Here is a 12,922-nt window from a genome sequence, read left to right on the forward strand (position 1 = left end):
GACAGGAAACTAAATCGTGCTTCAAATAAAGGATGGCAGCATGACACATTTTTGCACTGTGCCTGCATGGATGGGCACTGTGAGTGTGTGGCAGGAGCAATGTTCAGTTCTGTCACGGTTGTACTGTGGGCCACCATTGAGTTAAACAATAGATTCTAGGATTCATGTATAAGTTGCAAGATGGTGAGGGGTGTGATTAGATGAAGGTGCATTGGCTCAAAATGTCTCTTACCTAAATGTTGATCTGCAGTTCCTTTAACAGAATGTGGTCAGGAGTTCCACATAAAGTCACTGGACAAATGGTCCATGGCCCTTATCTTCACATGCCTACTTATCTCTGGAGATCGACTTAAAATTTGAACAATCTATATCTAAAGGGAACATTTTACGACTTTATGTCATGGGGTAGGAAAATGCAGCTGTGCCCCAGAGCAGAGTTTGTGCTTCTGTGGTGACTTCAGAGCCTTACGAGGCTCCAGATTGCGAGCTCTTCTAGATTGCAGTTCTGCCACCTTTCCGATAGCTATATGTAAAACCCCAAACAAAGACATGATCTAGCATTTGTGAAAGCAGGAAAATTTGCAGGTGCCTGTTGCACATTTTTCAGAGCCCTTTGAGAGCATAATTTTTCTGTTTACGTTCTCTCACTTTCTCTCCAATAGACTCCAAAACTCTGTCCGAAGCGGAGAGGGAGCGTCTTTTTGAGAAGCTTGACAACGCCAAGGATTATGTGGGCTGGGCCCTGCAGGTTCTTTCACCCAACACCATCTCTACAAGCATGCAGCAAAGGTACAACCAGTCGTGAGCTTTACCTGGCCATTAATTCCCACTCTGCACTCATGGAGCCAGAGTACCTTTCCTGCAAATTTGGGAGGGGGGGGGGAGCGAGAACTGTGTAAAGCGAAAGTAACATAAACCGTTTTCATGATTTGTGACCATACCTTGCTTCTACCTTACTTTCACATCCAAAACTAGTGTTCTCCATTCCACTGGAGTCCAGCTAGCATGGCTGATGAGGGGTGAAACCCAGAAACCGGTCCCAGGATTCTTGATTCCGGTCCAGCACACCTGGCCTGGCAGCTGTGCTGGACTGTTCCCAGGGGGAACAGGGCCAAGTCTGATTTGCTTAATACTGGGTTTAAACTGGAATGGCATGGGGAGCAAAGAAATGATGGATTGAGGCTCAGATCTCTGTACTGGGGTGAATGTTTGACAATGTTCAACATTCTGTCCATCAATAGTTCTTTTTGCATTCAACATTATTGCCGTTGAAACCAGGCACAATGGGGTCTCCAAACCTGAAGTGAAAGTTTGGGCTAGCCGCAGTTCAATTCTACTTCCCACTGGTATTATTTATGCATGAATGTACGTTAGGGGTCGGATCCATGCCAGCTTGCCAGGATAACCACTGACTTAGTAAATTATTACCCTTTAGATTAATTGTATACAGATGTATTTTATGTGGCATGGATCCTGCTCTCCTTGGCATACTCCGTGAACCCTTTTTTATGGCCATCTCACTTTTTCACCCTTTAGCCCTGTATTATACCACGATGTAACCCGTATAATAAGAGATCATTCGAGGCTTCTCGATTACAAGTAGCAAAATGCCCTTTTTTGCACAAACACATACATAGACGTCAGCTGAAGCCACATTGATGCTTAGTTAGGTTGGTGTGGGGCAGACTAAGGCTACCTTAGGCCAGTCTGAAAGAGAATGGGTTTGAGTTGAGAGAACAGGAAGCAGTGGCGCTCTGAGCAATGTGATAACTGGACTTAAATGTTCGTGCAGTAGGCACGCGGTGCAAAGCAGGACAGGGGAACACAAACCCAAAAGGAAAAACAACCCCTGCAATGGTGTAGGGAAGCCTAAACCAAAATAGAAGAACAGATCCTGTGCACATGCTAATGAAGCCCGTGGTCCTAGTGTCAGAACTCAAAGTAACGTGCAGAATGAAAATTACGTGAAAGTTCAAATAAACGTCAAGCACATGGGTTCATGTAGGTGAAGAATGTTTAAGTCAATTGTTGGCCTTTACAGAAAATAATAGCCAGCCAACACGTGTTTCGTCACACCGTGAAGGAGATGGGACTCATCGGGGTTAGGAAGGACACAAGGTGAGACAATAAAAAAAGAAGGAAGTAAAATTAAAAGGGGGGTAAACGAAATATTTAATCAACAATTGATTGGGTGACTACGTGTGAAAATGAGAAAATGATAAGTAGCTGTGGAGACCCTATGGTGCGTAAAGACATAATGTGAAAAAAAAATCACGAAACATTATGTCCCAAAATATAAGTGAAGTGCACGAAATTGTGTTTTAAAACCACGGCCAGATGTATTATAGTCATCTGAGAATGGGAGACTCCGATCTGACCAAATACTGTAACAGGAAGACCTAAAAGAAGACAAAAAGCGAAACATCATCGCAGGTTGAACAACACGTGAAATGTATTACCGTGAATAGAAAGGTGCCGAACATGCGTACCACAACAAAGCTCGACTGTAAGCGTCACTTAAACTGGTAACGGAAACGACGTACAAAAGATAGCAAAAATAGACTATAGGTTGTGAGGAGTTGAAGATCATCTCGCATAACAAGTATAACTCAGGTACTGCATGGCAGGCGCGATCCAGGTGGTGTATGAAAAAGGAAAAAGTGGGTAACAATACAATAGTCGAGGTAAAGAAAAACATTAGGCATCATGCAGTAATAAGTAAAAATATAAACACAATCGATGGACGATCCCATAAGGACAATATCATATGTGTGAGCAATAACATTCCATGGCATCGGTCCGAGACAAATTGCAAGGTATTTAGGTAAGCGACACAGTTCGGGTACGTGGGGTATATGCGTGCAGGAGTAATTTACAATGAAAAGTTATGTGCCAAAGGGGGATGCAGGGTATAAAACTGTTATATTGTGACGGTTGGAAACAGAAGACATGTTAAAAAAGGACTGTGTGAGGATAATAGCAGTTACACAAACAAAGGTACTTTCAGTCTAGCGCAAACAAATAATTTCCGAAATCTGGCGGTGTCTAAAAGCGGCGGATGTAAGTGCAAAGTAAAACACAGCCGGAAAAGTTGCGCCTGAAAGGCGAAAGATACGAGATGAGGCAAAACAAAAGGCAAGGCGTAATGATAGAGTATGCAAGAGAACGAGTATTACCTGAAAGGCTACAGTGTAATCAAGATCTGTAATAAGAAAAGGGAGGACGAAGTGAATACACTAGATCTCTCGAACTACAAAATTGTTGTAGTACGATCGGATAATGGGAAAAGAGCGGGACAAGCCTTACCGTGGTGGCGGTATCTGGTATAATGCCGGCCACGTGTGTTTAAACTGAAGATATAAGTCACCAAGTACCCCGCTAATCAAAAGGGGAAATGAAGTCAAAAGACGTGTGCATCCAGAACTTCTTGGAGGTACCTGCAAGTAAAAGGGGGGATGCGATGAGTGGACGCCACAGTTGCTGCAGGAGGAGAGCGAGCAACGAGCCAACACAGACCGGACTCACCTAAGGCGGAGAAAACGCATCCAGTACGTGCGTCCGAAAAGGCGTGCGAGGTCCGGGTAGTGGTAGTGTGAAAGTAACTAGATGAAATACTAAACGCCAACGTGCTGCGTGGTGGGCGTGGCCAGAAACCTGGGATGGGAAACTAGACCGCGAACCTAATGCTATCTGGCAGGAAGTGAGGGAAAGTGATGCCGGTGACGTGACCAAGTCATCACCCAGAGGGCCAAGGCAGGTCATACGGGGATAATGTGCATCATGTGCAAAGGACAGCACGGGGTAATGTGGAGTGCTATGAGGGGAGGAACGTGCGATGCGTCAAACACCAGGGGTAATTGCAAATAAAAATAAATATAAAATTAATAATAAACGGTAGCAGGACATGCGTAAAAAGGTTGAGAGGGACAGATACGAGATGGAGGTGGTGAGTAACATGAGAATGAGTAGAAAATAGAGAAGTGAAATGTTTATGGATGTAGGAGGACAACACAGGTATGTAAACATGGGACATAGGGAAAATAACGGAGGTGAGAGTATACAAGTAAACAGCAGTAATGCAGTAAGGAATATGCTACAACAAATATTATTTAAGGGGTCAAATACTTCAAACGCTGACATTTCAAAAGCGAAAACATTGTTAAAATGTTTCGCATTCAATTAGGCCATTCAAACTTATTACATAAACACTGTACAGAAAATACAAGTGGTAATGTTCATGAGCCAAGGAAATATTGTAGCTCATGGTCTATGTTGAGCCCGTGCTTGACCGCTTGGAGGCGCATGATCCAGGTGGCTTCTAGTCTCCTGAGTTTTAGTTCACGGTTACCACCTCTGGCACATGGTTCCATGACGTCTATACCATAGTAGCTGAGACTCTTGCTCGGTCCTTGTGTGGCACAGTTGTTGATGTGTATGGCCATGGGGTATCTGGCATCTCCGTTGTACATTGCCCTCACATGCTCCATGATGCGTTCTTTCAAAGCTCTGATGGTGCTCCCTACATGGTATTTTTTGCAGGTGCATTCGATGATGTAAACAACATATTGGGTATTCCAATTAATGTTTCTTGTGGTTTGAAATTTGCGGTTTCTCCAATCCGTAAACTCCTTTGTTCCGTTACGTACCCATTTGCAAGCTCCGCAGGAGCCACATTTGTGGAAACCTTTGGTGTAGGTGTTGAGCCAGGGGGGAGTAACAGTAGTCTTTGGAACCGTGGGGCTCAGCCTGTTTCTCAAACTTCTGCCCTTTCTGAAAGTGAATTGTGGTCTGGTAGGGATATGATCTTTGAGGACGGTATCGTTAAGTAATGTGTTCCAGTGTTTGTTGCAGCTTTGTCTCATGTTTACACTGGTATAATTGTAGTCTTTAATGACCCTCACTGATTGTTTGTTAGGGGTAGTCCTAGATTTGGTGGCGAGCGTGTTGTCTCTTTTGACGGTTTTGATTCTGGTTGCCGCTTTCTCTATTGTGGCCTGTTAATAGCCTCGTTTGGCAAATCTTCTTTTCATGTCATCCAGGCAGACGTTAAATTCGGTGTTTTCACTGCAATTTCTTCTTACTCGTGTGAACTCTCCAAAAGGAATTGTCTCAATTTGATATATGGGATGGGAGCTGTCCCCATGCAGTAGTGCGTTGCACGGTGTCTCCTTTCAATAAAGCCTGCTTTGTAAGGTGTTAGTGACATATAACTCGATGTCCAAAAAGGAGATGCGAGAGAGGCTGGAATGGCACGTGAATTGTATCTCCATGTTGTTGGTGTTCAGGTATATACAAAAAGCATCCAGTTGGTTTTGTGACCCTGACAATAGTAGGAGGCAGTCGTCAATATACCTACCCCAGTATATGATATAGTCCGTCCATTCTGCGCCTTTAGGACCCCAGAGCCATTCAGTTTCCAAGGCACCCATTTAAAGGTTAGCGAAAGAAGGAGAAACTTTCGAGCCCATAGCGACTCCTTTGGTCTGTCTGTACCATTTCTGGTTGTAAATGAAGAAATTATTCTTGAGTATGATGTCCATCATGGCTATGAGCATGTCGGTGTGCGTCCAATAACTCGCTGGTCTATGTTGTAGAAGTTGTGTCATGGTACGTAATCCCAGGTCTGGGTTGATGGAAGTGTATAGTGACACCACGTTGAGAGTGGCCATGATGGTGTTGGGTTGCCATTGGATGTCAGAAAGGATACCCAGTAAATGCTTGGTGTCCTGGATTTATGATGGCAAGTTCTTGACCATAGGATTCAAAAACAGATCGACATATTGAGACAATCTTTCTGTAGGTCCCCCTATCCCTGAGATGATGGGTCTGCTAGGGGGAAGGGGGCTTGCTTGTGCATTTTAGGTAGTACGTATAGGCAAGGGTACGTGGGTCTCACGACCTTCATGTACAGCGTCTCATCTTCATCCAAAAGACATTTAGTATGCCAATCTTGGAGATTCTTGTTGATAAGGATGGTTAGAGGACCCATGGGGTTACTACTAACCGGTTCATAGCAGAGGGTGTCGTCAAGTTGTCTTGTGTTTTCTCCGTGGTAATCTGTTCGGTTCATGATAATAACATTCCCCCCTTTGTCAGCCTCTTTGATAATGATGTTTTCATTTTTGCTGAGAACATTGAGTGCACTCCTTTCACCTCTGGTGAGGTTGTCTTTGGTGTGTTTCGCTTTGCTGAGTGCTTTATGCTCATATTTATCCAGGTCATTGAGTACCAGGTTGTGAAAGACGTCAATGAAATTGCCACCTGACAAGGTAGGGGTCCACGTGGATTTGGATTTGAGGCCACTCTGGATCGTGGTCCTTGGGTCGATTTCTTGGTCCTGTAGCAGATAGCCTATGCTCCGGGGGTGGTCGTCATTATCTGTTATGGATAGAAGGAGATGTGTGGCTTTTATGTCGTTGATTGTCTGGAAACTTGGTGTGTTGGTGTTTTAGGCAATTCACGTGCCATTCCAGCCTCTCTTGCATCTCCTTTTTGGACATCGAGTTATATGTCACCAACAACACCTTACAAAGCAGGCTTTATCGAAAGGAGACTTTCGTGCAACGCACTACTACATGCGGACAGCTCGCGTCCCATACACAAATTGAGACAATTCCTTTTGGAGAGTTCACACGAGCGAGAAGAAATTGCAGTGAAAACACCGAATTTAACGTCTGCCTGGATGACATGAAAAGAAGATTTGCCAAACGAGGCAATAAACAGGCCACAATAGAGAAAGCGGCAACCAGAATCAAAACCGTGAAAAGAGACAACACGCTTGCCACCAAAACTAGGACTACCCCTAACAAACAATCAGTGAGGGTCATTACGGACTACAATGATACCAGTGTAATCATGAGACAAAGCTGCAACACACTGGAACACATTAATTAACGATACCGTCCTCAAAGATCATATCCCTACCAGACCACAATTCACTTTCAGAAAGGGCAGAAGTTTGAGAAACAGGCTGAGCCCCACGGTTCCAAAGACTACTGTTACTCCCCCCTGGCTCAACACCTAAACCAAAGGTTTCCACAAATTTGGCTCCTGCGGAGCTTGCAAATGGGCACGTAACGGAACAAAGGAGTTTACGGATTGGAGAAACCGCAAATTTCAAATCACCAGAAACATTAATTGCAATACCCGATATGATGTTTACATCATCGAATGCACCTGCAAAAAATACTATGTAGGGAGCACCATCAGGGCTTTGAAAGAACGCATCATGGAGCATGTGAGGGCAATGTACAACGGAGATGCCAGATACCCCATGGCCATACACATCAACAACTGTACCACACAAGGACCGAGTCTCAGCTACTATGGTATAGACGTCATGGAACCATGTGCCAGAGGTGGTAACCGTGAACTAAAACTCAGGAGACTAGAAGCTACCTGGATCATGCGCCTCCAAGCGGTCAAGCACGGGCTCAACATAGACCATGAGCTACAATATTTCCTTGGCTCATGAACATTACCACTTGTATTTTTGTACAGTGTTTATGTAATACGTTTGAATGCCCTAATTGAATCCGAAAAATGTTAACAATGTTTTCGCTTTTAAAACGTCCGCGTTTGAAGTATTTGACCCCTTAAATAATATTTGTTGTAGCATATTCCTTACTGCATTACTGCTGTTTACTTGTATGCTCTCACCTCTGTTATTTTCCCTACGTCCCATGTTTACATACCCTTGCCTGTGTTGTCCGCCTACATCCATAAACATTTCACTTCTCTATTTTCTACTCATTCTCATGTTACTCACCACCTCCACCTCGTATCTGTCACTCTCAACCTTTTTACGCATGTCCTGCTACCTTTATTATTCATTTTATATTTATTTTTATTTGCAATTACCCCGTATTACCCCTGGTGTTTTACGCATCGCACGTTCCTCCCCTCATAGCACTCCACATTACCCCATGCTGTCCTTTGCACGTGATGCACATTATCCCCGTATGACCTGCCTTGGCCCTCTGGGTGATGACTTGGTCACGTCACCGGCATCACTTTCCCTCACTTCCTGCCAGATAGCATTAGTTTCGCGGTCTAGTTTCCCATCCCGGGTTTCTGGCCACGCCACGTAGCACGTTGGCGTTTAGTATTTAATCTAGTTACTTCCACACTGGCGTTGGATCCACTACCCGGACCTCGCATGCCTTTTTATACGCACGTACTGGATGCGTTTTCTCCGCCTTAGGTAAGTCCGGTCTGTGTTCGCTCGTTGCTCGCTCTCCTCCCGCAGCAACTGTTGCGTCCACTCGCCGCATCCCCCCCTTTTACTTGCAGGTACCTCCAAGAAGTTCTGGACGCACATGTCTTTTGACTTCATTTCCCCTTTTGATGAGCGGGGTACTTGGCAACCTATATCTTCAGTTTAAACACACGTGGCAGGCATTATACCAGATACCGCCACCACGATAAGGCTCGTCCCGCTCTTTTCTCATTATCCGATCGCACTACAACAATTTTGTAGTTCCAGAGATCTAGTGTATTCACTTCGTCTTCCCTTTTCTTATTACAGATCTTGATTACACTGTAGCCTTTCAGGTAATACTCGTTCTCTTGCATACTCTATCATTACGCCTTGCCTTTTGTTTTGCCTTATCTCGTATCTCTTTCGCCTTTCAGGCACAACTTTTCCTGCTGTGTTTTACTTTGCACTTACATCGCCGCTTTTAGACACCGCCAGATTCCGGAAATTATTTGTTTGCGCTAAACTGAAAGTACCTTTGTTTGTGTAACTGCTATTATCCTCATGCAGTCCTTTTTCAACATGTCTTCTGTTTCCAACCGTAACACTATAACCGTTTTATACCCTGCATCCCCCTTTAGCACATAACGTTCCATTGTAAATTACTCATGCACGCATATACCCCACGTACCCTAACTGTGTCGCTTACCTGAATACCTTGCAATTTGTCTCGGACCGATGCCATGGAATGTTATTGCTCACACATATGATATTGTCCTTATGGGATCGTCCATCGATTGTGTTTATATTTTTACTTATTACTGCATGATGCCTAATGTTTTTCTTTACCTCGACTATCATATTGTTACCCACTTTTTCCTTTTTCTTACACCACCTGGATCCCGCCTGCCATGCAGTACCTGTGTTATACTTGTTATGCGAGATGATCTTCAACTCCTCACAACCTATTTTGCTATCTTTTGTACGTCGTTTCCGTTACCAGTTTAAGCGACGCTTACAGTGGAGCTTTATTGTGGTACGCTTGTTAGGCTTCTTTTTATTCACGGTGATACACTTCACGTGTTGTTCAACCTGCGACGATGCTTTGCTTTGTCTTCTTTTAGGTAATCCTGTTACAGTATTTGGTCAGATCTGAGTCTCCCATTCTCAGATTACTATAATACATCTGCCCGTGGTTTTAAAACACAATTTCGTGCACTTCACTTATATGTTGGGACATAATGTTTCGTGATTTTTTTTTCACATTGTCCACAGCCACTTATCATTTTCTCATTTTCAGACGTAGTCACCCAATCAATTGTTGATGAAATATTTTGTTTACCCCCCTTTTAATTTTACTTCCTTCTTTTTTTTATTGTCTCCCCTTGTGTCCTTCCTAGCCCTGATGAGTCACATCTCCTTCACGGTGTGACGAAACACGTGTCGGCTGGCTATTATTTTCTGTACTGACCAACAATTGACTTATAAAAATTCTTCACCTACATGAACCTTTGTGCTTGACGTTTATTTGAACTTTCATGTAATTTTCATTCTGCATGTTACTTTGAGTCCTGCGTGCTTTATTAGCGTGTGCACAGGATCTGTTCTTCACCTTAGGCCAGTATATCACATGTACCAGGGCTCCTTTCACAGTCCGTCTTTGGTCTTTCTACAGTGATAACTCCTTGCGTTTTCCTATTATGCTGGCTAAGTGGCCAGATGAAACTACCTTTGTAAACCGGGATTTAAAGCTTCTTCAGACTTGACATGCTGGGGCACGGACCACCCAGTTCTGGTATAAAAGCCAATAGGGAGGCTATAAGAGGTGGTAGTACCAAAGAGTAGAGAACTGTCACTTAATTTACTAAATTAGGCCTACGAAACCTCTGTTCGAGTGCCTTACCCCTTATCCCCCACACACACTATAATAAGCCTTGTTTCTTGTGAATCCCCAACATTTACATTACAGCTTTAGACAGCACTCTTTCTCTCTCTCTCGTTAACATGTATACCCGCCTTTGCTTATCCATCTGGAGTTCTGTTATTTTTCTGCACCATATATTTTTCACAACCACTTGCCCGTTACTTTTTATACCTGTTTTTTTCTTTACAGCTCTTTGGTACTTTGCTCAGCACCCAAGGAACTCTGAATGACGTTGTTGCTCTCTCATTGCAGTGGGTGGATGCCCTACAATCAATATTTTCCTTTAGATACATTTAGAATTGCCCTTCTGAGGTCAAGAAATAGCTTCATTCAGATTTCTGTGGGACATACCATATAAAATGGGGTTGCGTTGCTTGCTGCTTAGGCGTGTTGTTAATATATTGCAACTTTGTGTCATTTATTTTCTCCTTTCCCTACGTACAGGGCAAAGTACAATCTGAATGCCATGTCGCACGATACTGCTATTGGGCTGGTCCAGTTCGCACTGGACTCTGGGGTGAATTTGAAGGAGGTAAGCCATGCCCTCTGTTGACACCCTAAAAGTTCAGGATTTAGTGTGCCAGCCTCAACGTTGAGTGTGTGTTTAGGGTAAGAGCTTTGTCCTATAAAGTTGACAGCGAGATTAGTGTTTATGTACAGCACACAAAGGTGGGTCTGCTTCTTGATCTGATGCGCCTTGGCTAAAAAAGTTGTTCAATGCATTACTGTCTTTTTAGTAGACAATTTATTGCATCATCTATAGCCATATTTTCAATTAAGTAATCCTTTACTCTAGTAGTTTGCAAGTACGTGCTTGAGTCCAGCCGCTGCACGAGTTGGTGTCTGTTCACCAATCTGCTTATGTCGCCGTCTTTCCAGGTGTTTGTCGACACAGTGGGCCCAGCGGAGAAGTACGAGGAGAAACTGAAGGGCAGATTTCCGGAGCTGGAGGTGACTGTCAGGGCGAAGGCTGATTCTCTGTTTCCCGTGGTCAGTGCTGCCAGTATCTGTGCTAAGGTGAGCTTCTCCTGCACCCCAATTTACTTCGGGCCCTAGCTAAACTTCATCAATGCTTACAAGTTTTTATAACAACTTTCATGCATTTCTACAAACAAAATGGCGTGGTTTGCCAAAAGGTCATTGTATTTCAGGCAGAATGTACACCGCTGAGCACTGAGATACTTGCGTTTTAGCACCAGCATGTAGCTGCTTGTTATCCTGTTCAAAATGTATGTGGACTTCCATTATATGTCCTTCCATAGAGCCGGATTAAAGCTAATTAACATACGGATGGTGACTGTAAAGGCAAGCGAGCAGAGAAACGAAGGTTCGTAATGCTGCTCAGAAGAATTCCCTTTGCCTGAGATTAATTCGTATATCGGATCCATCGCTTTTTGTGTTTTTCTCGGTGAGGCACCTGATGTGTAACGCGTGGTTCCTGGGGCTCGAACTGCACCTCACTGAGGCTCTAAAGGCCGAGCCCTGTCAAGGGGTTGCCTGTGTTCCTGCTCGGAGGGGATGTGATGGACCCTTCTGATTGGACAGGAAACGAGGCGGAGTTGTGCGTGTTTTTCACTGTCTATAGTGGCATGTTGAGGGAACCTGATGGGCTGCCATTCATCTCATAATAATTGCAAGTGGATGAAGTGAACTCTAATATTTCAACCATCGCACCAGTCTGCTCTGAATAAAATCACTCGGCAGAGTAAGAGCTTTATTCGGTCATCAGATGTATACATCTTATTGGCCAATATCGCAATAGAGCACATGAAATCTCTGGTCGAACTCGAGATATATATATATATATATATATATATATCAATCACACAGTTCTTGGCGTGCTCAAGCCGCTTTACCAGCGGGCTCACGGCGGGGTCGCCGCCCCCTCGAAATTACTCACACTCCTGGTACAGATAGTCAATGTTAGATTAGAGAGACCAGAACCGGAGCCCCAATGTCGTTCAGTGCTATATTTATTGGCACACGGATAAACAAACCCTACGCGTTTCGAAGCGTTAAGCTTCTTGCTCACGGGTACATTTGTTAAAGCGGCCATTCTATTTAAAGTGACAGATTTAAAAACATTGCGTGCACGTGATTACAAAGACATAGAAAAGTTACTCTGTAGCGACTGCAATTCAAATCCATTTTAGCAAAGTTGCTTTTCAGAAAATAATATCTACCTTCCCAGTTGTCACTTTTCAAAAAAGTAAATAAGGCTGATAGCCTATATTTTGCACAGCTAGTATAGCATTTTGGCGATATTGCGCCCTAGTGGGCCAACAATACATCAGTTAGCAAAAAAACATAACTAAACAGTTTACATGTCCTGTAATTATTCAACCAAAATTGGTGTTCACATATTCAACGGAATTTAGCTGTTTCCGCAAAAGTTCGTTTTGAATGTTGTCATACCCAAGTGGGTTATTATAGTTCAAGCTGATCCGAGCTAAGCGGAACTGCAGTACACAAGCAGGTTATGACAAGGAGAAAAACATTATGTGTCACAGGTTTGAGGAAAGAGGTTATAGCAAGTCTGTAATCCATTTGCCCCTTTGATGCCACTTAGTTTAGTGACAAATTATGTCAGTTATCTCAGTATGTAAAAGCTCTGATACAAGCCTTCCTTATTATGCCTGGGCTCATACTATGTGTTACAGCAAACAAATGATGGACGGAATGCTGACAATGCAAACATTTTCCCCCAATCAAAAGATCTGGGTTAAACCCATCGTTCTTTTGCCCATTATGCCACCTCTGTTTGGACCCAGCCATATGCAAATCAGTCTTGACCCTGTGCC

General features: G+C 43.7%; 1 protein-coding gene across 1 annotated transcript in view; it reads left to right on the forward strand.

Moving 5' to 3' along the window:
• The window catches only part of RNASEH2A (ribonuclease H2 subunit A), a 100,625-nt gene that overhangs the window by 39,984 nt on the left and 47,719 nt on the right, over positions 1–12,922 (forward strand). Inside the window, exons 3-5 of the mRNA XM_078689232.1 lie at positions 663–789; positions 10,566–10,653; positions 11,001–11,138. Of these exons, the coding sequence (XP_078545358.1) occupies positions 663–789; positions 10,566–10,653; positions 11,001–11,138 (353 nt within the window). The remainder of the gene's footprint in view (positions 1–662; positions 790–10,565; positions 10,654–11,000; positions 11,139–12,922) is intronic.

Source organism: Lissotriton helveticus, chromosome 1_1, assembly GCF_964261635.1.
Source record: "Lissotriton helveticus chromosome 1_1, aLisHel1.1, whole genome shotgun sequence".
Classification (NCBI taxonomy): domain Eukaryota; kingdom Metazoa; phylum Chordata; class Amphibia; order Caudata; family Salamandridae; genus Lissotriton; species Lissotriton helveticus.